Source organism: Cricetulus griseus, chromosome 4 (assembly GCF_003668045.3).
Source record: "Cricetulus griseus strain 17A/GY chromosome 4, alternate assembly CriGri-PICRH-1.0, whole genome shotgun sequence".
NCBI classification, from domain to species: domain Eukaryota; kingdom Metazoa; phylum Chordata; class Mammalia; order Rodentia; family Cricetidae; genus Cricetulus; species Cricetulus griseus.
The window spans coordinates 94,524,384-94,552,311 of record NC_048597.1 but is presented as its reverse complement, the minus strand read 5'-3'; the positions used below and the strand labels follow the sequence as shown (position 1 = coordinate 94,552,311).

Below are 27,928 nucleotides of genomic sequence, written 5' to 3'. Positions count from 1 at the left end.
GCCATGGCTCCTGGTCTTCTCACTGCCATGAGGCCTGCACTTTGCAAGGCTGAAGTCCAAAGTTCAGTCCCTTCGCTAAGCACACGGATAAATATGAACCTTGGAGAATTTCCCCAGCTCCAATGTAAACAGAGCAGGCAGGGGCCCTGATTCACTGGCCGCTGGGGCCAGCGTTGGGGGTTGGGGGTGCCCACAGGGCTTGACTAGTGGGATTTGGGGGGGCAGTGGGTGCAGCAAGCCTGGTTCGTGACTGCCAGCCTGCCGGCAAGTAGACACCGGCTGTGGGTGGGGGAGGCGGCTAGCTCAGTGGCCTTGGGCCGCGTGGCCTGGTGGCAGTGGAGCCATGGTTTCTAAACTCAGCCAGCTGCAGACGGAGCTCCTGACTGCCCTGCTCGAGTCCGGCCTGAGCAAGGAGGCTTTGATTCAGGCCTTGGGGGAGCCAGGGCCCTACCTGATGGTTGGAGATGCTCCCTTGGACAAGGGGGAGTCCTGCGGTGGGAGTCGAGGGGACCTGGCCGAGCTGCCCAATGGCCTGGGGGAGACGCGTGGCTCGGAAGATGACACGGATGACGATGGGGAAGACTTCGCGCCACCCATTCTGAAAGAGTTGGAGAACCTCAGCCCGGAGGAGGCAGCCCACCAGAAAGCCGTGGTGGAGACGCTTCTGCAGTAAGGACCCCACCCTGTCCCCATAGCGGCCCACTTCCCGTCCTCAGCAGCTATGGCCTTCAGGCTGGCGGTCAAGAGGGGAGAGAGCTCAAGGGGTTCTTGCCGGACCCACTCCTCTGCTTGGTCCCATAAATCCCATATCTGTGGGCTACTATCTGCAGCCCGGTCCTTAGGAAGTAGGGGCTGGCAGGAGGTCACTTTGAAATGGAGGACAAAGGAACCAAGCTCCAAAGAAATGCTTGGACAACCAGAGGGTAGAAGAAATCTTCAGCCACCGTGGTCATTTGTGCTCTCACAAATACCACCTTCTTGGCTAGGTGGTCAGACCCCAAGTTTGGGGGCCCGAAAGCTTCTGAGGAGGCCGGCTGAGGTTGGGGTTTTAGGGGATTTCCTGACGCACCAGGGCCTTAAACTGGGTAAACCGGGGATTTCTTACCTGAGGCAGATGGACCACTTTCCTGCATGGCCACGACTGCCCCCCCCCCGCCCCCACCTGTCGGGATAGCAGTTTTAGCGGCCTACCCATACCATACCCCCTCATCTGTTGTCTGGCTCCCCATCTCCTGGAGTGCTGGGTGGGTCCCAGTCTTGATGCCGCCCCTCTCCTCAGCAAAGCTGACCTGGTTACTAATTACCCATGCGCTTTATTATTTCTTTTGTTTTATAAATTTATAAATAGCAAAAGGCTCTGATAAGGCCTGTGATCATTAACTTGTAGGGATGGTGGCTGGGAGATGCCCAGTCGGGGGTGGAGAAAGGTAACACCAGGGTGGGGGGAGGGTGACCTGGGGGCTGTGGGGAACCACTCCTCCCAAAACCTCCATGTTTTCATGCGAATATCTCTCCAATGGCTACTTTCTGTTGGGATTTCATAATGCCTAAATTCCCATAATATGGAGATGAGCCTCAGACGAAGCTGTTACAAAGTCAGTTTCACAGATAGGGAAACTGAGGCTCGAACTGGGGCAGGAGCTATGAAAGTGTGGCCTGAGGGCTGGCTGAGGAGTTTGCCGGAGAACTTTCAGGAAGGAGCCTCTTTTCTGTCCAAGGTCCTGATCCTGCTTGGGGTGGGGGAGGGCTGGTGGAGCCCGGCATTTCTGGAAGTGTTAGGGAACCTCCCTGGGCCTTGGGCAAGGGGCAGGGGAGCAGTCAGGCCCCCTGACTTGGCAGGAAGAGGAGGGCAAAGGGCTGCCTCGCTGCAGGGGAGGGGCAAAGGGCCAGACATTGCCAGACCTAGGGCACAAGAAACCTGGATAGGGTGGGGCCGGGCCTGACCTGTTCAAGGGGCCCCAGGTGGGACTAGGGGCTCAGGGACAGAGGTGGCAAGGGACTTCTTACCTGGGTAGGTGGGACCTCTTGATCAGCAGCCCCATGGTGGGGGAAGTAGAGGCTGAAGTGGGGCTTGGTCCAAAGCAGCTAAGAGGTCAAAGTGCTCCCTGGGGGCCAGCAGAGTCCTGGAAGCTGACAAGGAGAGGGACAACAAGGAGGATGAGGAGGGAGAGGGCGGGAGGAGCTGAGAGAGCAGAGGAGCCAGGAAGGGAGAGGGTCTCCAAGCAGCTGGGAGAAGGGGCAGGGGAGAGAGGGGCAGGGGAGAGAGGCCGAGCTGGGAGGAGGCTGGAGTTCCTCCCTCCCAGGTTGGTTTTCTTTAATGCTAACAGCGTGCTATTTGCTTTCCATTTAAATTCGAGATGTTGCTATAAATTATCAACCAGCTCCTTGTTCCTGCAGAGTTTATAACTAACTACCTGGGTTACTTATTGTTCAGGTAACAAAGGGGACCTGAATATGTCCCAGGGACAAAAGTGGGGCCTCTAGTGTCAGGACAGGGGGGGTGGGAACTCTGGGAAGGACCCCCATAAAGGCCTGGGTAGTGGGGATATTGAGGCTGGAAGAGGGGATGGTAAGCTCCCCATGGGAGCTGTTGGCTCAAAGACCTACATGTGAAAGGGGGACACCCCAAATGACACCCAGATTCTCCTCACAGATCCCTATCCTTCAGGTCTTTACTGTGTGACCTTGGGCAAGTCTCTTTCCCTCCCCTGCCTCAGTGTCACCAGGTAGACAGGGAATAAAGGCAAACTGTCTGCCTTGGTTCTAATTCCACTCTTCCCCTCATCTCTCCCAGCCTCCTTCCCCTCCCCTCTCCTCTCCCAGCCTCCTTACCCTTTTTATCCTTTCTTTGGTACCCGTGATGCTGACTTTGCTGGTCCTGGATGCACAAGTTGATTTCTACTTCACAGCCTTTGCCTGTCTTGTTCTTCCTGCTAAGGACCCTGCATTCCCCCCCCAACTGCTTCTTCCTTGGCTCTGAGCTCCCTAACTACCCTGTCTGCATATGAGCTGTACCCCAGTTTCTCTTTCCTTCACTGTGTCTATCTACTCTCTCTGGTCCCTTAATCATATAGTTATTTTATTTGTCTCTTTGTTTATTTCTTGTCTCCTGATGTGAAAACATCTCCAGGGAGAAGCTTATGACATCACTACTCTCACACACACACACACACACCCACTGCCCTGACATGCCAGGCATGAGTGAGCAAGAGATAGTCTTCCCTGAGGACACCTCCTACTCCTCCATAGGGGAACACTTGGGATCCAGAGCTCTGTCCTGGCTGCCAACTGCTTAAACCTCAACCTTGCTGTTTTCTGATCTCCCCTGTCAGGCAGCAGCAGGGTTCTCCCAGATGATAACATAACAGCATGCACCATGCTTCACCAGACAGTGGCCTGCCTTGGTTCCCATCCTAGCTCTGTCCCTTTCCAGCCAGCTAGGTGGGTTTTGTTCCCCAAGTCCCAGTTTCTTCTGCAGAACAGTGAGGACAACACTCAGCCACAGGGTCACGAGCATGACCACAGCTGAGCAGTAATCTACCTGCATGGCTTTAAGCATTAAGAATCAATTGCTCAGGCGGGTGTTGGTGGCACACACCTTTAATCCAGCACTCAGGAGGCTGAGGCAGGTGGATCACTGAGATCACTGAATTGGAGGATAACCTAGTCTACAGAGCAAGTTCCAGAACAGCCAGAGCTACACAGAGAAACCCTGCCTCAAAAAACAAAAATCAAAAACAAACAAAACAAAAAATCCCTCACAAAGGGTTTAAAAATGATTAAACTTGGGTTTCCTTCTGAATAATTTCTGAAGCACCCACCCACACACACACACACACACACACACACACACACACACACACACACACACACACGCACGCATGCGACAGGATTTCAAGAATGCCAGACTAGCTTCAAACTTGATATATCAAGGGTGACATTGAACACCTAATCCTCCGGCCTCTACCTCTCAAGTGCTGAGATTACAGGCTTGTGCCACTATACTTGTTTTGGTTTTTGATTTTTTTTTTTTTTTGAGACAGTGTTTCTTGTGTAGCTGGGCTGTCCTAGAGCTCACTGAGTAGAACAATCTGGTTTCAAACTCAGAGATCTACCTGCTTCTTTCCCCAACTCTGGAAGGCTAGGATTAAAGGTGTGTGGGACTGCAACTGGCACCCAGTTTTATGTGATGGTGGGACTGAATCCTGGACTTTGTGCTTGGCAAGGTCTTCCCAACTGATCTATATCCCTAGCCTGAGAAATAGGAAATATCTTTAGTTCTACTTTATATAAAAGAAAGGGGTGTGTGTGTGTCTGGCGGGGGGCGGGTGCCGGGGAGAGACATGGATGTTAAGCCACATTGCAAGGCCATTCAGAGAGTAGGTAGCAGTGCTGGGATTTTCCACAGACCTAAGCCCGACTCTCACCCCGACCTGAGAATTCAGCTTCCTCTCCAGAGGAGTGGCCCTTCAGTCTAGTCCCTCAGCTCCATGGTTCTGGATGGATACCAGACAACCAAGGGCTCAAAGCTGGGGACACCTGTTTGACTACAGAATAGGGAGGGGAATAGAGGGCCAATCTTCAGTCTTCTGGGTTCTGCTGTGGAGACAGGAGTACCCAGGACCACAGTGGCAATGATGATGATGATAGTGACAATTTCATTCCACTTACTGGACCCTTGCTGTGGGCCTGGCTCTGCCACAAAGCCTTCTTCTCCACTGAGGATTCATTTTCTTCTTCCAGCAGAGTCACAGACTTGCACACATGTGGGAGGGATGTGGGAGGGGGGGCTTGAAGGGTGGGGGTGAGGGGGCATATGGGGAGAGAGAAACAGATTAATCCAGTAAATCCCCCCTCCTAAAAAAGTGGCACAGATGACTCCTCCCAGAAAAAGATAGAAAATAAGCCCTTTAAGCTCCGGCAGCTCTATTTATTTACTTATTTATTTATGAGACTCAACCTCCCAGTGCTGAGATCATGGGTCTGTACCACCTTTGCCTGACTGTCTGAAATTTTATAATCACTTTTTGCTGATGTTAAAAGAACTGCTTAAAAAGCAGATGTGGTGGCGCATGCCTTTAATCCTGGTGCTGAAAGGGCAGAGGCAGGAGGATCTCCATGAGTTCTAGGCCAGCCGAGGCTATATAATGAGGCCTTGTTTCATCCGCCCTCCCCCAAACAAAACAGAAGTTCCTGTCACGCGATCACTTTGAACACTTTCGCTTCCACTCAAATGCTGGTCTTCTGTTTGTGTTGTGTGTGTTTGTGGAAGGTGGCTGCCGTTATCTATTACTTTATTTGACCTAGTATAGAAGAAATCAAGAGAGATAGAAATGGGGCAGGGAGAGGTTGAGGTTAGGGAGGGAGAGAGGAAGGGAGGGAAAGAGGGATAGAGAGAGATTGAGAAGAAAGAGAGTATGAATCAGAGACACCTTGGCAGAATATAAGAAGAGCCCCACCTGTATGGAGAACTAAGTGACCAGTCTCCATACAGAGAAGGGAGGGGGGAAAGGCGAGGGCGAGGAGGGAGGGAGGAAGGAGAGCAGGCCCAGGGCTGCCCTTGCCAGAGAAGGGAGGCCACCAGATAAATATGTTTGCAGAAGCACAAGCTGGACTTTGCCCCTGCTTTCCTCCTAGTCCTGCCTGGCACCCAGGAAAGGGAGGAGGGGTGAGGTTCCAAGAAGCCCCTGAACATGGGGTGAGGGAGAAGGCAGGGAGGAGTCTACAGGGGGGGTCCCCTGGGATGAGGAATATTCTTGAGCCCCGGCTATATCAGCACGGGACAAGATTTCACTTTCCTGAACCAAAGCTTTGTCACAGGTGGAGCCAGGGCCCAAATGAACTGTACTTCCGTACTTCCGGGGTTTACGGAGCCGGAGCGGCTCCCAGTGACCCCTGGTAGCCATTCATCCTTTTTAATTTGCAGTTTAGATTACTCCGTCCACCTTCTTTGCACCCCTGCCAGTCTCATAACTGCTGTTAACAGGAGGAGTCTCAACCTTCCCAAAGCTGCCACCCTTTAATACAGTTCCCCATGGGGTGACCTCCAATCATAAAATCATGCTCACTGCTACTTCTTAGCTGTAATTTTGCTACTGTTATGAATAGTCACGTAACTCTCTGTGAAAGCTGTCACGTGGCCTTGCCTCTGCGAAGCTCATTCTCCAGGCTTTGGGGTGTGAGGCAGAGCTGAAGTTGAGGAGGGAACTGCTGGGAGGAAGACTGCAGGGCTGGCTTCAGAGTGCTGGGGGCTGGTCCTCTGTGTCACTGAGTTCCAAACAGGCAAACTCAACCAGTTGGGGACTGAAAATAACTTGTTTAATTGCTCTGCACTGAATGTGTATTGATTGTTTTTTGTGTTTTGCTTTTTTTCAAGACAGGGTTTCTCTGTCTATCCCTGGCCATCCTAGAACTCACTCTATAGACCAGGCTGACCTCGAACTCACTGAGACATTCCTGCCTCTGCCTCCTGAGTGCTGGGATTAAAGGCGTGTGACACCAACACCCGGCAAGATTGTTTTTTTTTTTTTTTTCTCGTCACTACTTTTTAAACACTAGGTAAAACGGTCATCTGGTGGGACCACCGTTGTAACCTGAGCTGACTAAAGTAGATGGAGGGTATGTGCAGGCTCTATGCTAGTCCTAGCCCACTCCTTTTACTTTTTGAGACAGAATTGCATTGTGCAGGCCCATTTGGCCTGCAACTCGGTATGTAGACCAGCCTGCCTTGAACTCAGAGATCTGCCTGTCTCTGCCTCCTAAGGGCCGGGATTAAAGGTGTGTGCCACCACTGCCCAGCTATAGGCCAATCTTACGGAGGCATTTTCTCAATTTGTGGTTTCCCTCTTCTCAGATAACTCTAATTTTTGTTAAGTCGTCAAAACAAACAAACAAACACCCCCCAAAACCCCAAACAACCAAACAGGTTGCCATCCATCTACTGAAGTAATCATCTATCCAGCCATCCAGCCAGCCAGCCTCATCCACCCACTCATTCACTCCTGCATCATCCATGGCATACTCTGTGTCTAGCCATCCGGGATTCTGGGAACCAGACAGTTCTCCCACCCTTAACAGTGGTTTAAAACTCACTTAAGGAGACCTGTGAGATGGCTCAGCTGGCAAAAGCACTTGTTGCAGAAACCTGTGGCTTGAGTTCCATCTGCAGGACCCATGTAAAGGTGAAAGGAGAAAACTGACCTACACACATGTGCATATGCACGCATGTATGTGCACACACCCACACTGGTGAGCAAGTCCAGAAGAGGGGAGGGACTTTGAGGAGTCATAGGTAAAGGTCTTCCCTATTTGGCTGGCACAGCTTCCGGTGGGAATCTGGTCATGTGTACATGTGTCCTAGTATGGAACCTGAGCACAGGTCCTACCCACAGAGCAGGGCCCTATTCCACTAGTCCTGGGGACCCGGCCTCACCTGAGGTGTCAGGAAGGGCCACTGAGCAGACCGTGTCCTTGCTCCCTTCCAGAGAGGACCCATGGCGCGTGGCAAAGATGGTCAAGTCCTATTTGCAGCAGCACAACATCCCGCAGCGGGAGGTGGTCGACACTACGGGTCTCAACCAGTCCCACCTGTCGCAGCACCTGAACAAGGGCACCCCCATGAAGACGCAGAAGCGGGCCGCTCTGTACACCTGGTACGTCCGCAAGCAGCGAGAGGTGGCTCAGCGTAAGTAATGACCCCAGCCTGTGTCCTCCCTGGCAGGTGGGGTGGGAATGTCGCCACCCCCATCGTACAGACAAGTGAGACTGAGAGGGAGCCAGAAGGATGTCCCCAAATTTACTGCCCACTCTGCGCAAGGCACCAAGGGAAGGGAGCCGGATTGGTCCCAGGGATCTACAGATACACCTACTGGATCTCTCGTTCCGGGAAACTGAGAGAGATCACTATGATAGAGTGAGGCGTGGGTTACATATGCTAACAACAAAACCCAGCCATAGTATTAATTGAGCACTTGCTGTGTGCTGGGCTTAGTGCAGAGGAAAATGATGAGCAGGCTGTGGAGGGGAGAGAAAGCTCCTCTGTCTCAGAGAGCCGAGGTTTTGGGATGGTCCCGTGAGATTCATGACCATTGCTGAGGTCCTAAAGTGTCCCTGTGGAGGAATAAAGAGGGTGTCGCAATCAAGAGGGAACAGCATGAGAAGCTCAGACGCTATTACTTAAGGAATGGTTCTCAGCCTTCCTAACTCAGCGACCCTTTAATGCAATTCCACATTTTGTGGTGACCCCAACCGTAAAATTACTTCATTGCTACTTCATAACTTTAACTTTGCTACTGTTATGAATCATAATGTAAATCTATGATATGAAGCCCCTGTGGGGTTGTGACCCACTGGTTGAGAACTGCTGACTTAAGAGACTGAAGAGCTTTTCTCTCCACCCCCACATGTCTCTCTCTGATACTTGTGATTAAACACAAAGCCTCACACACGTTACATGTGTGCTCTACCATGCACAGAGCTAAGCTCCCAGCCCTCTGTTTACTTTCTGAGACAGGGGCTCACTATGTAGCCCAGGTTGGTCTTGAACCTGTGATCTTGCTGACTCAGACTCCCAAGTGCTAGGATGGTAAGTGTGTTCTACTACATTCAACTTGGTATACTCTTTCTAAGGTTTCTAATAGTTGACTGTTAATGGGAGATATCGTTATTTGTTTAACTAGCCACTCACTAAGGGACTTTATTTATTTTGTTTTTTTTTTTGTTTTGTTTTATTTTTTTTTTTTTGAGACAGGGCTTCTCTCTGTAGCTTTGGAGCCTGTCCTGGCACTCACTCTATAGTCTCGAACTCACAGAGATCCACCTGCCTCTGCCTCCCGAGTGCCCAGATTAAAGGTGTGCATTTCCACCACCTGGCTGACATTATTCTTTTTTGGATTGCTTCTGATCTTTTGATCCTGTGAATAGGACTGCTCTGAACATTTTCACTCAGGCTTTTTGCTAAAGGTGTACACACAATTCTACTTAGTGGGTCTTATTAGACCCTGCCCAATCGTTGTTTTGCACTCCAACCAGCAGGGTCTCTGCATCCCAGGTGCTTCAGAATCTTTGTCCAACACTTGTTAATGTGCATCTTTCTCATTTTTAACCATGTTGTACACATGGTAGTATTATATTGTGCTTTTCTTTTTGGTCTTTTTTTTGTATTTTTTTGTTGTTGTTGTTTTCGAGACAGGGTTTCTCTGTGCAGCAATCTTGGCTGTCCTGGAACTCATGCTGTAGACTAGGCTGGCCTTGAACTCACAGAGATCCACTTGCCTCTTGAGTGCTGGGGTTTAAAGGCATGCACCACTACTGCCTGGCTGTATTGTGTTTTTAAGTTTAATTTTTTTTTTTGGTAACTCATCACACTGATCTTATCATATAGTTATTGGAATTCATCTTTAAGAAGTATATATTCACGAGTGGTGGTGGCACATGCTTTTAATCCCAGCACTGGGGAGACAGAGGCAGGTGGCTAGCTGTGAGTTGGAGACCAGCCTGATCTATATACCAAGTTCTAGGACAGACAGAATTACAAAGTGAGATGATGTATCAAGAAAAAACAAATGCTACTCTTCCTGAGGACTCAAGTTCAATTCCCAGCACCCACATTAGGTGTTTTACAGTCATCTGAAACACCCTTTTCAGCCCTCTGTCAGCACCCACATACACATGACACTCACACACAACAAATATTAAAAATAAAGTGTTTCAGGTCAAGCCACAGTGTCTGGTACCTCAGGTCTGATTGGTGGCTCCTGCCATCCTGTGGACAGAATTAAGATGGTGACCTCAGAGGCAATGTGAGTGGGTGTGAATAGGCCACAGCTGTGGAGAATGTGGTACTCCAGGCCAAGTTAATGAATTGTTGTTTTGTTCATTTGTTAAGACAGGGTCTCTCTGTGTAGACCTAGCTGACCTGGAATTCAGTATGCAAAGCAGGCTGGCCTTGAACTCACAGAGCTCTGCCTGCCTCTGCCTCTTGAGTGCTGGGATTTATAGCACCAAGTCCTCCTATAGCAGAAGGTGGGCCTTGGCTTTGGGTTAGCCTCAAGACTTCCTGCATGCTAGGCAAGCTCTCCACTAAATGACTCACAGCTCCAGTCCAGATTAGATTATTTCAGTTTTAGCTGCCAACTGCTCTGTTTTGGCAACAGAAAGACAGAGGAAGGGGACTGGTCAGGTGAGCTGACCGTGAAGGTGGACACGATCAATGCCCCACTTACCACTCTCTGTCCCGACAGAATTCACCCACGCAGGGCAGGGGGGACTGATCGAAGAGCCCACGGGTGATGAGCTGCCAACCAAAAAGGGAAGGAGGAACCGATTCAAGTGGGGCCCAGCATCCCAGCAGATCCTGTTCCAAGCCTATGAGAGGCAGAAGAACCCCAGCAAGGAAGAGCGGGAGACCTTGGTGGAGGAGTGCAATAGGTAGGGTGGTGGGCTAGCCAGGGCTAAGGCTAAGCTGGTGTCTTAGGGAAGGGAAGGTGTCTCTGTATCCCCGGTGGAGCTGGCCAGTCCTTGAGAACTTTTGTTGGTAGAGTTTCCTTCCCTCCTGGTCCCACCACGCTTCAGCACCAAATAAGCACACAGATATTAATTATAAAACTATTGGCCGGTGGCTCAGGCTTCTTACTGGCTAGCTCTGTCTTAATTATTAACCCATAACTACTAATCTATGTATTTCTACATGGTCTTATCTTACCAGATAAGGTGTATCCTATCCTCCTGGTCTCTATATGATATCCCCTTTTGTGGTCTCTCTCTGCCTACCTTTCCCAGAATTCTCCTTGTCTCCTAGTCCCGTCTATCTTCCTGCCTCTATTGGCCAAACAGCATTTCATTCATCAACCAATATATATATACAGAGAAATATATATACAGAAGGACAAAGGGCCGAGGGACCTAGCAGGACAAGAAAACTCTAGCAACAAACTCTTGCTCTCCATTGAGAGGAGTCAGTTCCTCCTATTGCTTTGAATTGGATTCTCAGCTTCCCCCACCCATCCGAGCAACACTTTAGGGGGTCACTTATCTCCCATCATCTCCTCTACAACCCTCTGGATATTTTGTTCACATTGTGACTGAGGTTGGAGAGGCAAAGTCCCTTGTCCATCAGGACTAGTATTGTAATCCAGGCCTGGGTGGACTCCACCTCTCAGCACTGTTCTCCCTCCTCCAAGCCTGGCCTGGAGGCTCATGGGTACCATCTTTGCAGGGCTGAGTGCATCCAGAGGGGGGTGTCACCATCACAGGCACAGGGGCTAGGCTCCAACCTTGTCACGGAGGTGCGTGTCTACAACTGGTTTGCCAACCGGCGCAAGGAAGAAGCCTTTCGGCACAAGCTGGCCATGGACACATACAATGGACCCCCACCAGGCCCAGGCCCAGGCCCTGCACTGACTGCTCACAGCTCCCCTGGCCTGCCCACATCTGCCCTCTCCCCCAGTAAGGTCCACGGTGAGTACTGTGGGGAGGGAAGTTGGGATAGGAAGTAAGGAGAAAAAGTGGGTGGGCAGAAGGGCTGGAGGGATTTCCCTGGTGGTGGCAACCACCCCCAAATTCTCTGTACTCCCCGCTCCACTGTGCCTAACTAACTCTGTTCATTCTGTCTGTGCTCCACGGCAGCCCCCACCCGCTACACCCACCTTACTTCGTCCACTCCATGTCCCCCCTTCTGCTTTGTTTCCTCCCACAATCTTCCTTCCATCCTCCTCCTCCTCTCTCTCTCTCTCTCTCTCTCTCTCTCTCTCTCTCTCTCTCTCCTCACTCCAGTTCGCACTGTGCACCCCATCCACTTCATTCAGCGGGATCCACACTGCTTCACGCCATTCTGCGCACTCACTAACTCCGCATCCATGCTACTCCCACCCTCTGTAGTCAACCCAACTGGCCCTCCGGTTACTTCAGTGCAACACAACCACTTGGGACCTATCCATTCCAACTGTTTCCGTTCAACTAGCTCGTGTTCAGATCATGGTCTAATCCAGCCATTCAGTCTGGCAGACTAATTCCTGGGATCCAGTTCATTATGGATAGTACACCCTTGGTGTCTGGGAATTGGAGCCAGGACTCTTGTAGGCACCTCCTATGTCTTTCCTTCTCACCCATGCACATCCTACTGTATACTGAATCATTTCTGGAGGACTTATGATACCCAATGCAGTGTAATTACAATGTAGACAGTTATATTGCACTGACTGAGGACTAGTGACAAGAAAAAAAACCTGCATGCCATCAGTGCAAATGTGGAATTTCTTTTTCAAATATCCAGCAGTTGACTGAATCTGAGGTTGCAGCACCTGTGGATAAGGGGCCGGCTGTGAAGCTCAATTCAATTTAGTCCAATTCAATTGGATTCTGATCAGATCAGCAAAAGCTCAATCTAGTTCAACTCAGTTCTGGCCCCATTTAAGGAGACTTAATTTAATTTGGCCAATTGCAGTCCATTCTGCTCAACTCAGTTCATTTCCATTTAGTTCTTATGAGCCACATGCAGCTCAGTCCCATTGTTCTTTGAGTGTCTTCTACAGAGGGGGACACACCAGGCAGTGGGGGACACAGGACCATGAATTAAAAGAGCTGGAAGCAGCTAGCACAGGAGGAAAGATGAGGTGCCAAAAAAAAAAAAAAAAAAAAAAAAAACAGTAGGCTCTGGTGTGGTGAGGTCTGTGGGACAGAAGAGGACAGGAAAGTGGGGTGCTGAGGCTAGATATTGCTCCCCACTCTAGGTGTGCGGTATGGACAGCCTGCAACCAGTGAGGCAGCCGAGGTGCCCTCTAGCAGCGGTGGTTCCTTAGTGACAGTGTCTGCAGCCTTACACCAAGTGTCCCCTACAGGCCTGGAGCCCAGCAGCAGCCTGCTGAGCACTGAGGCCAAGCTGGTGAGTGAGCCGCTCCACCCTGTGTGGAATCCCCTCCTAGCCCCATTTTCTATGGCTAGGAGACAGTGTGGGGACATTCCAACTCAACTTGACTTACCCTCACAGGTCTCAGCCACTGGGGGTCCCCTGCCTCCAGTCAGCACCCTGACAGCACTGCACAGCTTGGAGCAGACATCTCCAGGTCTCAACCAGCAGCCGCAGAACCTTATCATGGCTTCACTGCCTGGTGTCATGACCATTGGACCTGGGGAGCCTGCCTCCCTGGGCCCCACATTCACTAACACAGGCGCCTCTACCCTGGTCATTGGTAAGCAGGTGGGGGTGATGGGAACCCCTGTGTCTCCTGCAGTCTGGGATCTGGAAAGAGCCACAGGGGTTCATCCATCCATCCATCCATCCATCCATCCATCCATCCATCCATCATCCATCCATCCAACACTTGAGTGCCTGTGGCCAGGCACCCATGATCCCAGACAGTGAATCAAACAGAACTAATAAGCACAGTGTAGAAAATACACTGAAATCATAGTCTGAGAAGACCACAGGGTAAGGGTGTGTGTGTGTGATGTTTTCTAGACTTTTTTTTTTTTTAAGTTGCAAACCCTTTATATGCAGGAACTACTGCTCAATATCTAAAACATAGGAAGCTGCTAAGAAGAGGGGAGCAGAGAGTGAAGCCCCGGGAGCTTTGCCACTGCTGTGGGCTCCAGGGAAGCCAGCTTGACAACCTCTAATCTACTCCCAGCTTGCCTTTCCCACCAGGCCAGATGAGGAACTAAAGGCCACTAGTTCATGTTCATGGCCATTCCTACTGCAGGGCTGTTTCTCAGCCCCTCCCCTCCCTCTTTTTTTTTTTTTTCCGGAGACAGGGTTTCTTTGTGTAGCTTTGGAGCCTATCCTGGCACTCGCTCTGGAGACCAGGCTGGCCTCGAACTCACAGAGATCAACCTGCCTCTGCCTCCTGAGTGCTGGGATTAAAGGTGTGCGCCACCAACGCCCGGCCCCCCTCTCTCTTTTAATCCACAAGCCCTGGGAAGGAGGAATAGTGTCCCTCAGAGGGTCTGGGCTGGGTCTAGGGAGGACACAGGGTGGCAGGTATGAGGCTTGGCTGACTCCTGCCTGTCCCACACTAGGTCTGGCCTCCACTCAGGCACAGAGTGTGCCTGTCATCAACAGCATGGGCAGCAGCCTGACTACCCTGCAGCCGGTCCAGTTCTCCCAGCCACTGCACCCCTCCTACCAGCAGCCACTCATGCCCCCTGTACAGAGCCATGTGGCCCAGAGCCCCTTCATGGCCACCATGGCCCAGCTGCAGAGCCCCCACGGTGAGCATCCCTCACATTGGTCTAGGGGAGGTGGGTTAGAGGTTGCCTGTGGGTAGGCTCAAGACAGGGCAGGTAGCAGGTGCTGTGGTCTGCTTGTGTGTGGTGCAGGTATCTAGGGGCCACCAACCTGCTTCTGTATGTGCACAAGAGCTCTTGTGAACTTTTCAATGTGTGCAATGCTGGTGTCCACCAGTCACGTTCCCAGGTTTGTTTGTCTGAGTGCTGGGATGCAGGCCACAGCCTATTATCTGAAACCCTTGGGGCTATGCACTCTTCAGTTTATGACTTTGCCACTTTTAGAAAGTGGATATATCAAGTGTTACATATTACTCCCAGTACAGCATGGGCAGCGCCTATCCACAGAGCACTGTTATTCCTGAAATAAAAGATGGGACTACATGCAGTAGATTAAAGATTTCATGCAGGGTTTGTGGGGAAACAGCTCAGTCAGTAAAGTCATGAAGACACATTCTTCAGAAGCCACGGGGCATGGCAGTGTGTGCTTCTTGTAACTCCAGAGCTGACAAAGTAGATACTGACTGATGATCCCTGGGGCCCATGCCAGCCAGTCTAGCCTCTTGGTGAGCTCCAGGCCAGTGAGAGAGCTGTCTCAAAAAACAGGGTGGCACACACACACACACACACACACACACACACACACACACACACACACACACACACAGAGCCTCACATAAGGCTGCCCACCAAATGGGCCATGGGGCCAAACTTATGCAATGCTTTGGCTTCAGGCCTTTTGGACTTCAGCATAGAGACAGGAGCTATGGACTTGGGGACTTGTGTGAGGCTGAAACTGAATCTCTGTGTGGGTGCCCTGCTTTTAGCTGAGTTCCTAGAAGAGCATGCCATTACTATGTGCTAGGCGAGCGAGCATTCAAGTCTCCTGGAAAGTCTACAGGTGAAACTTTGTTTCATATTGGAGTTGTCCTGGAGATAGAGGTATTGCTAGTCTCTGCCCTGCTCACCTAGATGGAGGCCACCAGTCTTTCATTCAGAGGCCTGCTTTTGGTACAATGGCACCTGCACATCCTGCTACAGCACCTGTGCATGCTACTGTGGTCCCTTTGCTTAGTATAACATACTGAGCACAGCACTAGGCAGCACCTGCACTTGTTCCACCTACGTTTACTGCAGCAGAATTCATGTCTAATACATCACCTGTATTTGGTGCAGGCCCACTGCGCCTCTGCTCCTCATTTGCTTATACATATCTGGGTTGTATTCCATCTAGGGCAGTGGGGGAACAAACACACAATGAGCTGGAGTTGATGCTGGGCCTTCGCCTGCAGCTCCCAATCTGGCTTAGCTGAGCAGGCCTCTATAATGGGAAGATAGGGGGTCTGTCTCTCCTATCTGGATCCCCAAGCACCACCCCATCACGGTAACATCAGGCCCCATGCCCACTTCCCACAGATGCTCAGTCTTGAGCCATATCTGTGTCCTCTCCTCCCAGCCCTCTACAGCCACAAGCCTGAGGTGGCCCAGTACACACACACAAGCCTGCTTCCGCAGACCATGCTGATCACAGACACCAACCTCAGTGCCCTTGCCAGCCTCACGCCCACCAAGCAGGTAAGGCCCTGTGTCCTGAATCCCTGCCCGGAGCCCCATACCTCTATGCCATGGGCTCAGGGCATTACCCTGGTTCTCCAGGTCTTCACCTCAGACACAGAGGGCTCCAGTGAGCCTGGGCTTCATGAACCATCGTCTCCAGCCACCACCATCCACATCCCCAGCCAGGACCCATCGAGCATCCAGCACCTGCAGCCGGCCCACCGGCTCAGCACCAGTCCCACCGGTGAGCTATCTGCTGTCTCCCAGTAGGATAAGGTGGTGTGTTCAATGATGGAGTGAGGGTGGATGGGGGGGGGAGTGGGGCTTCCCAAATGGAGGTCAGAGGTTGGTTCTCTCTCCACCATGTGGGTCCCAAGGATTGAACTGAGGTCATCAGCTATTTTACCCTTTCACCTACCCTGAAGCATTCTTACCCACAATGCCATCTCCCCAGGGTTCTATGTAGTCTTTGAACGAGCAGCCAGCATTATAAATTCAGCTTTTGCTGGGCGGTGGTGGTGCACACCTTTAATCCCAGCGCTCAGGAGGCAGAGGCAGGGGGTTCTCTTTGAGACCAGCCTGGTCTACAAAGTGAGTTCCAGGACAGCCAGGGCTGTTACAGAAAGAAAGCCTGTCTTGAAAAACCAAAAACAACAAACAAAACAAAATAAAACAAAAAAACAATGAAAACCAAAGAACTCAACTTTCACCTAGGAGTCTGGCTCTCTGGCTCCTCTGGGAAGCTGGGAGGACTCATGTTATTACATTACAGCAGACATGCATGCACCCTCAGCCCCTGTCCTCAGCTTACAGCCTACAGTGTCAAGGAGGTTGCTGGGCTGAGGTCTGGGGTGTCCTCCATCCCCAATTTTTTGACTTCAGGAAAGCTGCTATCCCCCAGCTGGCCCTTGGGGCTGTAACGGCAGTTGCTGGAGACACTGTCTCACTGTACAGATGGACAAATGCACACTCAAGGAGTTGAGGGAACAGACAGGTGTGATGGCAGCCAGGTCGGACCCAGAGCTCACCCTCTGTCACTTTCATCAGTTTGGGCTCTCTCGAGACAGTGTCGATAGCATTCACACTTTGTATAGGGAACTGTGGGGCACAGCTGTGAGCACACCTGCCACCTGTCCCTCCGGACATTGGCAGGCTGGGACACACTGGACAGTGGCAGGCAGGAGGAAACAGTGGTCTCAATGAAGAATTTCTCTAGGAAGCTTCAGTTTTCTCTCTAGTTAGAGCCTTCTGATTAGATGTGGCCTGTCCATGTGGCCAAGGGTAGCTTCTTTTTTTGCTGAAAGCCAATCCACTGGCTTTTCTTGTTTGGTTTTTTGAGACAGGGTTTCTCTGTGGCTTTGGAGGCTGTCTTTGAACTAGCTCTTGTGGACCAGGCTGGTCTTGAACTCACAGAGATCCACCGGTCTCTGCCACCCAAGTGCTGGTATTAAAGGCATGCACCACCACCACCTTGTTTTTTTTGTTTGTTTGTTTTGTTTTTGTCTTTATTTTTGCCAATCCACTGTTAACCACATCTACAAAGTAACCTTCTGAGGGCCTGGGTTCAATCCCCAGTAATGCAAAAGCAAACCAACTTTTCCAGTAACAGTCATGTTAGTGTTTGACTCAGCCCAGCAGCCAGGAGGCTCCCTGTAGGCCCTGAAGGGAGAGGGCTGACTTGGGCTCCTGGAATCTGTTGTGATTCAGAAAGTGAGGCTCTGTCTTCTCCCTCTGGTGCATCCCTAGGGACAGGCAGGTGGGGTGGATGGAGGTCAGAGGGGCTTGGCCGACAGCTGGTGACCACATTTGCTTCTACAGTGTCTTCCAGCAGCCTGGTGTTGTACCAGAGCTCCGACTCCACCAATGGGCACAGCCACCTGCTGCCATCCAACCATGGTGTCATCGAGACTTTTATCTCCACCCAGATGGCCTCCTCCTCCCAGTAACCATGGTGACAGCCTCTCAGGCGCTGGGTCCCCAGAGCCTGCACTGCCTGCATAGGGGGCAAGAAAGGCCACTGCCATGCTGCCTGGACACATCTGAGCCTGCCATGTGTCTCCTGCCATAGGCTGCTGGCCTTCCCATAAGTCCCTGCTTTCATCCCACGGCTGCTCCTCCAGCAGCGTCAGAGAGGGAGGACTCTAGGGTGTCTCAGCCTGAGAAGGGGACCACAAAGGCTTGAAGACAGCCCTGTCTGGACAGTGTTGGAAGATCATCCTGCTGCACAGAATAGGAAACTTGACACTTGGGACAAAGGGGTAAGCCTGTGATGGTGGCACCTCTAGTCAGAGAGCCTGCAGCTCACACAGGATCTCTGTGCTGAGCTTGGGATCCTAGATCCACATGGCTACCTCCTGTCTCCTGTACAACCCCACCAGCACCAGCTCCTGCCAGTCAGTGAGCCACATGGCTGTTTGGTGGTTACCCCCTGCCCTCCCAAACAGGAATTATCCAAGTGGCTGTTCTGTGAGGCCTGGGAGCTGAGGGGAAGCCATGCAGGGCTCTTCTGAGTTTTCTCAAACGGGGCCATCCCCTCTCCCAGCCCTAGGCCGTGTCTTCTGATGCCAGCCTGGTATCTTGCCTCCAAGGCCACCTCAGAGAAAGGGGTTGTCATCTCTGTTCCTTAGGGTGTGTGACTCCTCCCCCCCGCCCCCAAGACCATGTCCTGGGCTATCAGCTCCTCTGGCTTTAGGGCCCTAACAACTCTTCCTTCCTGATGTGAGGGAGGCAGGACTTGGAAGGCAAGGCTGAGCTGTGACTGGTGGACACAATGCTGAGACCAGTAGAGAAGCCACCTGAGCAGCCTGGGCTGAAGCCTGGGGGCTGCCAGCCATTCTGAGGAAGCCATGGCCCTGAGTGGGACTGTGAGGGGCAAAGCAGCTGTGAGAATCCAGAGCCCATGACCTCATCTCCCTGGGCCTACTGCAGAAGACCTGGCTCTAAGCAGGCTCCCGTCTAGGACTGAGGAAGGGCCTGGAGAGAGCCAGTGTTCCCTGCAGCTCACAGCCAGCCATGGACAAGTCTGTACATTTATTTAACTTTTAGTAAAGTCAACAACAACAAAAAAATGTACAGAAGCTTCCTGCTTACACCTCAGGAGGGAAGGCAGAGGGAAGCTGGGTGCAGACCAGGGGCCTGAGGCACAGACAGGTTCGGGACACATGTTCGCATCGCTGTTTCCCTTGTTTAACTGGAAACGAGGCAAGGTGACTCCACCTGAGCCTGTAACTCCTCCTTGCAAAAGATTCATTGCAAGAAACCTAGTCCATGTGTGGTGCCATTTCCTGAAGTCTGGAAGCTGGGGTGACGAATCTGACCTAGGGATGTGGATGGGAGGGTCCCACATGTGGTTATTTAAGATGCTCCCTAACTTTCAGCACTGAGGATGTGGCTAAGTGGCAGGACACCTGCCTAGTAAGCACAGTGCCGTAAGTTTGATCCCCGGAAACAAACACCACGGTACTGATGGTTCGTTCTTGTTGCCCTGCTCGGGAGGCAGAAGCAGGAGATTGGCAGGTCTCAGGCCAATTTCAGCTACACAGAGACACCTTTTCAGACAAACAATAAAACAAAGAGGGTCACCAAGCAGGTGCAATACCTAGTGTACATCCTGGGTCACCTGATTTTCCCCTTTTCTCTTTAGTGCTGGTGACAGAACTAGGGGCTCTATAGCTAAGCCTGCACCCTGGAGACACTAAGTGGGTCCCAAGCACTCTGGCACCTGATTTTCAGTAACTGAGCTGACTTAGACACATTATTATGGATAGTATATTAACAATTTGGAGTAAGAAAATTCTGGGGAAAAAAGGGGGGATACCTTTCTTTTTTTCTAGACAACACTGTTAAGTCTGTGTGGGCTGGGGGAGAAGTACAGAAGTTTTTCTGAGCCTCAGTAGCTTGGAGACCCCTCCCCCTCATCTTTATGCTCTGAGACTCAGTCTCAAAAGCTGGAAGAACCTGCCTTTCTGAGGTAACAGAATGTTCTGGAACCACAGGTCCATCCAGCCTTGCTCAGACTTCTCCGCACACTAAAGTCACCAGTGGGTAGAGGCAGTGCTGGGACCTGGAGGGAGTATAGCTTGGCCTGCCTTTAACCCCACAGGCACCTCATTCTCAAGAGCCAGGGACTGGTGCCTACAGCCTGGAGTCAGTTCTCAGGCCCAGCCACTGACACTCTGCCAGCAGGTGGGCACGGGGAAGCCTCCCTGGCTTTCTTGGCCTTTTTCTTCCTTTTCTTCTTTTTGATCCCAAGCGACGGTGGGTCCCCATTGATGGTGTCTGCCTCCTTGACCTGCTTCAGGCCTGTGGCTCCAGCCAAGTTAATATCCGCCTCCTTCTTGGCTTTCTTTTTCAACTTCTTCTCCGCCTCCTTCTGTACCTCGGCAGGTCGGTGTATGGCTGACTCCTGAAGAACATCTGAAGCGGACACAGCTGCCTCTCGGCACCGCTGCCACTCCTCGTCACTGTCTTCACTGCTGCTAGGGAGAGTCTCAAGATTAGTGGCTATCTGGATGGGCCTCACAGCTACCTAGTTGCCTCCATACCAGGTGGAGGCAGCCAAGTAGCTTGGGCTAAGGGGCGAGGTAGACTCAGGCTTCAAGGTCAGTTTCTCTGCTTATCAGCCATGTGACCTTAATTCGGTGACGTCAGTGCTCTCATTTACATCGAGGACTTTAATAGCACCTAAACCTCACAGAGCATCTCAGGAGACAAGGACGGTAAAGAGAGGAATCTAGCCCAAGATGACTGCTCATGATGTGTGGAGAGCCTTAGCTCACCCTAGAAGACCCTGTATGCTTCCTGTTGGGGCACACTGTCCTGTTATCTCATAGGCCTCTTCCCTTGGTCTGGACCTGACTCTGGGGCCGATTAGCTACTTTATTGGATCAGCCAGGAGAGGAGAGGCTGAGGGCTCTCACCTGGAGCTGGGGGGCTGGCGCTTTCGGCAGGGTTTCGGAGAAGCTTCCTTCTCATGGCCTCCAGGGATGGACGTGAAGAAAAGGCGGAAGCCTAAGAATCATGGGGAGAGCCAGCAATCAGAGAAGCAGGCACCGCCCCGTCCTCCAGGTGCTGAGGCCACAGCCTGTCCTCAGGCATCCCAGTCTAGTGGTGAAGGCTCAGGCAACCCTGTCATGTGTGTGTAAACTGAGGCTTGTCTGAGGAACCACTTGCTTGCTCTCCTATGGAGCTTGGGGTGGTGGTGGTGGTGTATGTGTTTCCAAACCAGACAGCAAGCTTCAGCGGTTTCTGGTGGACTTTGTTTTGAGACAAGGTCCCTCTATGTAGCTCTGGCTGTCCTACAGCTTGCTACATAGACCAAGCTAACTTCAAACTCACAGAGATCCACCTGCCCCTGCCTTAAGTGCAGGGATTAAAAGCATGTGCCACCACACCCAGCCTTCAGAAGCTTCCAGAAGTCAGCAACCCCCAAAGAGGCCCAAGTATATGACAGGATCAGACAGACTGGGGGAGAAAGACTGTGGGATGAGAAGACAAAATGCTTCTGCAGGTACCCGGGCGAGTGAGGGTTCTCAGAGCTAGCTCATTCTGGGAATGGGGTACCATAATTCCTGCCTCAGAGTGTGGGGAGAACAGATACAAGAAGAAACCTGCCCCAGGGCGCTGCCGGCCCCACAGTGCTGCAGGCACACAATGGCACCTCCTCACGGCAGCACTTATCAGCACTTTGATGACTCACCATCCTCCTCCTCTGCCACCTGCCGCACCTCCGCCTTGCGTGGTTTCTTCCACACTTCTGAGATGGCGATGGAGCTAAGGGAGAGGAGGTGCCAGACTTAGGATGAAATTTTGGGTAACAGCAAAAGCACCCTTTGTTTTTAAATCTAAAATTTTCTTATTTTATTTATTTATTTATTATTTTTGCTGGGTTAGGGTCACAAGATTATAATCCCAGAATTTGGGAGGTTGAGGCAAGAGGATCACGAGACAAAGTGCATTCCTGCTCACCTGTCCAGCATGGCTCCCAGCTTCTTGGCCACATAGGCTCGGAACTCAGGAGTGGTCTGAAGCTCATTCCCATCCTCATCGTGCTGGTTCACCTCTCGCCTGTAACACACGCAAGGACATCACTTCCTGACAGCTTAGCTGCTCCCACAGGGGAGGGACCACTTGTCTTGTTCCCGCTGACACCTTGTGGTCTAACCTAGTATCTGAAACACACAGGGTACCAATATTCGTTCAATGACCCAGGAGCACAACACAGTACCTGAGGCTTCGCTGTGACGATGCGGGCACTTGTTTACCTGCAGCATCTGCGGAGATAAAAAACAAGGCGTTTACAGAGTGAACAACAGTGGCTGTGGGCTGGGTACATTTTAACTGATTTATATGTATGGCTCAAGAACTCACCCCCTCCCCCATTGCCATTTGAGGTGACCATTATCCCCATTCGGCCAAACTGATAAAGCCAATGACATGTAAAATAATTTGGCTAGGGTTGAAGAACTAATTTTTTTGTTTGGTTTTTTGTTTTTGTTTTTGTTTTTCCGAGACAGGGTTTCTCTGTGATTTTGGAAGTTGTCCTGGAACTAGCTCTTGTAGACCAGGCTGGTCTCGAACTCACAGAGATCCGCCTGCCTCGGCCTCCCAAGTGCTGGGACTAAAGGCTTGTGCCATCACCACCCGGCTTCTAATTTTTTTTTTTTTTAATGAGATTTAGTTACATAGCCCAGGTTAGCCTTGAGCTCATGCCTGACTAATAGTTGATTTAAGGGGAGCTAGAAAGAGGGTACAGGTCATTTGGTTCCAGAGGCCTCTTAATGTTTAGCAAGCAAGCCTACTGTGATGTGATTACGGTTTATTGAGTGGCTACTATGCAGGGCTGTATGCCATGGAGAAGAAACTGGCTTCTGTGCTGACCACTGGGGACACTGATGGTGGAGTCCACTGAACAAAGCGATGAATGGCTGAATGGCTATTAATAACCAGGTGCTAAATGACACAGTAACACAATATTAAATTGGGTAATAACCGTGTATAAAAAACACAAAACAAAGGAGAGGTGTGGAGCCCAGTGTTGGGCACTCTTCGGCAGTGGTGGGCGAGGAGGGCTTTGTAAGGTAACAACAGCTGGGCAGAAATCTAAATGAGGTGAAGGGAAGCAAGCCTGCCAGGCAGGGGAAGTTGTGTTGCTGAAAGCCAACCGGAGCCTGGTGTGGCCAGAAGAGGAGCAGAGACATACACTGTGGGGGCTACCACACCCAGGAAGGCAGTGTGAGGACTGGGGTTCTAAGAAAGAAGAGCCAATGGAGGAGCCAAGGGCTCCAGCAATATACACTGGCTTAGAGTATCTCAGGCCACTAGACAGAATGAGACCGAAGAGGCCATGGGCAGACAGGGGGTCTACTCAGATCACCAAGGACTCCGAATACAGACAGTGTAATGATGGAGTCTACACATGGTGGGATGGGCTAGATGCTAGACACCGAAAGATGGCTCTGAGATTGTGATGTGGACAATGGGACAAAGTGGGTTTGTGTCAAATGAACAGAATGGTCACTTGATATCTCCCAGCACAATGCAGAGCACGGAGCATTAACTCCAGGACCACCACTGTGTCTATGTGTGCTCACAGTGTGTCTGCCTGATACACTGTTCTAGGTCAATGCACTCTCAAATGCCTGATACCTCCACATGTGGATGTGTGGGAGATGGACATCTGTCTTCCAGAGCACAAAGTCATGAAGAGTAGCTCCCAGTATGACTACAGAACAATGACAAGGTCCTCCCAGGAGACGGAAAACAGTGTCAAACTCCAGACCCAGGTGGAGGCATTTAACTCTCCAATCGAGGAGATTACCTTTTAGCCATGACAAGATGGTTGGTTTGTTGGTTCACCAGGCACTTGCCACCAAGCCTGACAACTTGAGTTTGATCCCTAAGAACCACATGGTAAAAGGAGAGAAGTGATTTCTGATCTCCACTTGTGTGCATGTGCACATGAATATGTACACACAAAACAAACGTAATAAAAAACTTAAAGATCACTTTTAAAAAGATAGGACAGCACACACCTTTAATCCCAGCACTGAACTGCAGTTGGAAAAGAGGCATGGACTCTGTGATGTCTTGAGGTCTTCTGAGAGCATGATAAATATGGTTGATAACAATATGCTATATTTTAAAAGTTGTGAGATTGTATACTTTAAGTGTTCTCAAAACAAAAATGATGAATATGTGTGATATAACATGTTAATTGGTTTAATTTAGCCATGCCATTGTGAACATACTGTATTCTATATCATAATTGTGCATGACTTTATTTATGAGCTAAATAAATGAATGGAAAAAAAAAATCACAGCACCGAGGAGGCAAAAGCAGACAGATCTCTGAGAGTTCAAGGCCAGTCTGGTGTGCATAGTGAATTCTAGGACAGCCAGTCCTATGTAGACAGACTGTCTCAAAAACAAAACAAAAACCAACTAACCAAGCAAAAACCAAACAAACAAAACACATTTCACAGTTAGTGCTATCTACTTTGTTTTCATGTCCATCCCCTTCCTCGACTTGAAATGTTTATTACTGTTGTGTGTTTAAAGAATCGAGTCACTTGTGGGGGGTCAATTCTCTCCTTCCATCATGGGTTCTGGGTTCAACTCAGCTTGCAGGCTTGTGTGGCAATTGCTGAGCCATCTACTGACCTAGACATGGGTCTAAAGATTACAGGAATTTTAGGGACTGGAGAGATGGCTCTGAGGTTAAGAGCACTGGCTGCTCTTCCAGAGGTCCCGAGTTCAATTCCCAGCAACCACATGGTGGCTCTCAACCATCTATAATGAGATCTGGTGCTCTATTCTGGTATGCAGACAGAACACTGTATACATAATAAATAGATCTTTAAAAAAAAAAAGATTACAGGAATTTTAAAGCATCGAAGAGGGTCAATGCTTTCTTTCCAACATTGTACTATGCATAGAATACTTCACTGTATCTGTAAAAAAAATTGTAATGGAAGGGATATAACAATATGGTGACTTCTGCTGCAACAAAGTAGCAGGTATTGTCCAAAGACTGTGGCTTGTTTCTCACGCGCATGAGGGGAAAAAAGATGCTAAATTTCAATTATGAGTTAATGAAAGTAAAGGTGCAGTATTTTTTCTATCTCAAATCGGAGGACCTGTTGGATTCTCTAACCATGATTAAGAATCCCTACGGTAAGTCAGGCGTTGGCGGCACATACCTTTAATCCCAGCACTCGGGAGGCAGACAGATCTCTGTGAGTTCGAGACCAGCTTGGTCTACAAGGGCTAGTTCCAGGACAGCCTCCAAAACAAACAAAACAACAACAACAACAACAACAACAACAACAACAAACCCTATGGTGGCAGACTTCGGATTCACTTCCAGTCTGTTGGGGAGCCGCGGCTGGACAGCATGAGCCCAGGGAGAGGCACGGCTCAGCATACAGGAAAGGGTGCATCTCTGTCATGGTTACCTTCCCGGAGGATGGCAAGAGGGGGCATGGAGGAAAGCGCAGTCAGGAGACATTTAGGACCCTCGGCTGTGTCCGCTGGAAGAATGGAATCGCCCTCCCACCTCGGTGTGAATCTGACCCCTAACTGATCCCAGGAGCTTCAGAAAGCTCCTCCAAGACGCTGCGACCCCACCGTCCATCCTTTCCAGGCCCCGGGGAAAGAACCCCGCCCTTCGGACGGCCCCCTACCGGATCTGGGCTTCTCTGCTCCCTGCGGGCACTGCTCCAGCCCCCAGGCGGGCATCGCCGCCTCGCGGCACCGCGCCAGCTCCTCGGCATCGCTGTTACTACTGCTGCTGCTTTCGGAATCGCTCATGGTACCACTGGGCGCCACCATCTTGAGATGCCGCAAGGGGTTGTGGGGAAAGCGCTCATTTTTTTTTTTTTTTTTTTTTTTTGATTCGACGTTCCCGTTTCACATGACCCACGGAGCGCCAGGGACGCTCAGAGCATTATGGGGATTGTAGTTTTCAGAACACCATTGGCCGTGAACCGTCCTGAAAGAGGAGCTCTAGAAGGGTCCAAGAGACCAGTCCTTCTCTAACCCTTTCTTCACCCGCTTTTCCTTAGCATTTATTTTCTCTTCTTCCCTCCTTCCTTCCTTTTACCCCTCTCTATATTTCTTGATTTATTTGTATTTATTTGTTTATGTTGATACAGGATCTTGCTGTGTAGTTTAGGCTGACCTGGAACTTTTGCTTCACCTTCCTGTGATCTGGGGTTACAGGCATGAACCCCCATAACTGGATTCCAATATTTACAGGATGGGGAAAATTATATATATATATATATATAGTGATATATGTGATATATATGTATATATATGTATATTATATATGGAATAATAATATCCTAAAATCAAACAAGCGGGTGGTGACGGAAGCAAGATTAGCTCTTTTTTTAAAAGGAAAAATGAATTTATTTGCGATTTGATGAAATTGGGAAGGCAACTAACCACCTTTTTTAGTTCAGATTTTGATCTTAGGAAGATTGCTAAACTATAGGCTTTCAGGGTCTTACAAACAAAACAAATCAGGTCACAATATGACTCTTGGAATAGCTGAGGCCTTGCCAGTTACAGCATAGTCCATAAGACATAAGTCCATAAGTGCAGATGAACACTTAAGCAGGATCTGTTTCCTAAACTCCTTCTGTGACAAGTACATGAGGTGATATTTAAGGTGGGTTGGATGAACGGTTTAGTGTGGGAAATACTGTGATTTTGTACCCCCCTCCCCCCAGCATCTTAAATTGTGGGGAACTGAATGTGGATTTTCATGAAGAATTTGGCAATAGTGAAGATTTCTGAATGTGCGAAGAGCAAAAGCATTTCAAAATCAAGCATGTGATGGACCTGTGATGTTTCTGATGCTTGCATAACTTTATTGCAGCATTGAACACATGATCTGTACACTGTACTGCATGTATCTTCATGCCACATAACACCAATGAATGCTGACACTCACTGGCTCAGTTATGAGACTAATGCATGCTATGAATGGCAATATTCTTCCTGTACATACAATTTTCTGCTCTTATGAAACAGTGGCTTAATTGCAGGAAACAACTCTCTCTCTCTCTCTCTCTCTCTCTGTCATTCCTGAGCACACACCAAATTAGTACATCTTTGGATTGGTTTCTATTAGAATATTTGATTGTAAAAGTTTCTAACTTAGGGCTGGGGAAATGGCTTAGCAGTTAAGAGCACTGACTGTTCTTTCAGAAGACCTGGGTTCAATTCCCAGCACCCACATGACAGCTCACCCCTGTCTGTAACCCTGAGATCTGACACGCTCACACAGACATACATGCAGGCAAAATACCAGTGCAAATGAAAAGTTGATAACTTGAGTTCATTAGAAAAATGGTAGACTTTTGCTCTGGGGTTAGGCCAGTGTTTCCAACAACTTCTGAAATGGCCTTAAACATGGGGCTACTGTTTTGTACAGTGCATTTCTGAAAAGAGGCATTCTCAGCATCAGTGATTATGGAGCCAAAGTATTGATCCACTCTGACAAACATTCAAGGAGTTCTGTGCCCAACAGTATCAAATATTTGGGCAAGATTTATATAAAACTAAGCAAATATACCTATCTCATTAACACGCAAAAATTGTTTTTGTCTTTTTTCACCTGTGTGCATTTATGCGTGTTCATATCTATGTAGATGTGTGTGCACATAGGTGGGATGTCTCCCACCTATGCTGTCTCCCTTGTTTTTTTTTTTAAGCCAAGGTCACTCACTGGCCTTGAAGCTCGATGAGTAGGCTAGACTGACTGGCCTGCAAGCCCTAGGGTTTGCCTGGCTCCTTTCCTGGTACTGGGATTACAAGTGTGCATCACCATGCCTAGCTTTTATTATGTCAGTTCAGGCATGGAACTCAGATCCTTGCAAAGGTAGGCACTTTACTGAATAAGCAATATCCCCACCCCTCCCTGCCCTTTTGAAACAGGTGTGCATATATCCAGTTAACCTGGAACTTGCTATGTAGACCAGGCTGGTCTTGGACTTGCATTGCCCCTCTCGTTTCTGCTTCCCTCATATCAGAATTACAGGTATGTGCTTGTAATTACACCTGGTTGCTTTAGTCTTTAGTTGATGGTAAAGTTATATATACACCAAATAACTTTTTTTTAAAAAAAAAGGTTTGTATTACA

At 49.9% G+C, this 27,928-nt stretch overlaps 2 protein-coding genes across 4 annotated transcripts; one reads left to right on the top strand and one right to left on the bottom strand.

Moving 5' to 3' along the window:
• Positions 1-343: 343 nt before the first annotated feature.
• Hnf1a (HNF1 homeobox A) lies at positions 344-17,967 on the top strand. Of its 2 annotated transcripts, none has more exons than XM_027416029.2 (10): positions 344-669; positions 7,485-7,684; positions 10,242-10,428; positions 11,216-11,457; positions 12,729-12,880; positions 12,986-13,187; positions 14,014-14,205; positions 15,677-15,795; positions 15,877-16,021; positions 17,596-17,967. In XM_027416029.2, the coding sequence occupies exons 1-10, from the start codon at positions 344-346 to the stop codon at positions 17,721-17,723; spliced, it is 1,893 nt and encodes a 630-aa protein (XP_027271830.1). In that variant the 3' UTR covers positions 17,724-17,967. The 2 variants fall into 2 exon arrangements, with proteins under 2 accessions (XP_027271830.1, XP_035299138.1); XM_035443247.1 differs by having other exon boundaries at positions 15,856-16,021.
• An 825-nt stretch (positions 17,968-18,792) lies between these two features.
• On the bottom strand, positions 18,793-25,644 carry CUNH12orf43 (chromosome unknown C12orf43 homolog). Of its 2 annotated transcripts, none has more exons than XM_027416030.2 (6): positions 25,461-25,644; positions 22,004-22,049; positions 21,745-21,843; positions 21,476-21,549; positions 20,697-20,787; positions 18,793-20,255 (listed from the first exon to the last, which is right to left on the bottom strand). In XM_027416030.2, exons 1-6 carry the CDS (start codon positions 25,606-25,608, stop codon positions 19,925-19,927), a joined length of 789 nt encoding a protein of 262 aa, XP_027271831.1. In that variant the 5' UTR covers positions 25,609-25,644; the 3' UTR covers positions 18,793-19,924. The 2 variants fall into 2 exon arrangements, with proteins under 2 accessions (XP_027271831.1, XP_027271832.1); XM_027416031.2 differs by having other exon boundaries at positions 18,793-20,252.
• Between the last annotated feature and the right edge of the window lie 2,284 nt (positions 25,645-27,928).

Bases quoted from the DNA above. Each gene is read 5' to 3' on its own strand.
- Hnf1a (XM_035443247.1), top strand. From the start codon at position 344: ATGGTTTCTAAACTCAGCCAGCTGCAGACGGAGCTCCTGACTGCCCTG. The intron at 14,206-15,676 runs GTGAGCATCCCT...CTCTCCTCCCAG, and splicing joins CCAGCTGCAGAGCCCCCACG to CCCTCTACAGCCACAAGCCT. The intron at 16,022-17,595 runs GTGAGCTATCTG...TTGCTTCTACAG, and splicing joins GCTCAGCACCAGTCCCACCG to TGTCTTCCAGCAGCCTGGTG.
- CUNH12orf43 (XM_027416030.2), bottom strand. From the start codon at position 25,608: ATGGTGGCGCCCAGTGGTACCATGAGCGATTCCGAAAGCAGCAGCAGT. The intron at 21,844-22,003 runs GTACTGTGTTGT...CGTGTGTTACAG, and splicing joins TCGTCACAGCGAAGCCTCAG to GCGAGAGGTGAACCAGCACG. The intron at 21,550-21,744 runs GTGAGCAGGAAT...CCTCTCCCTTAG, and splicing joins CTGGGAGCCATGCTGGACAG to CTCCATCGCCATCTCAGAAG.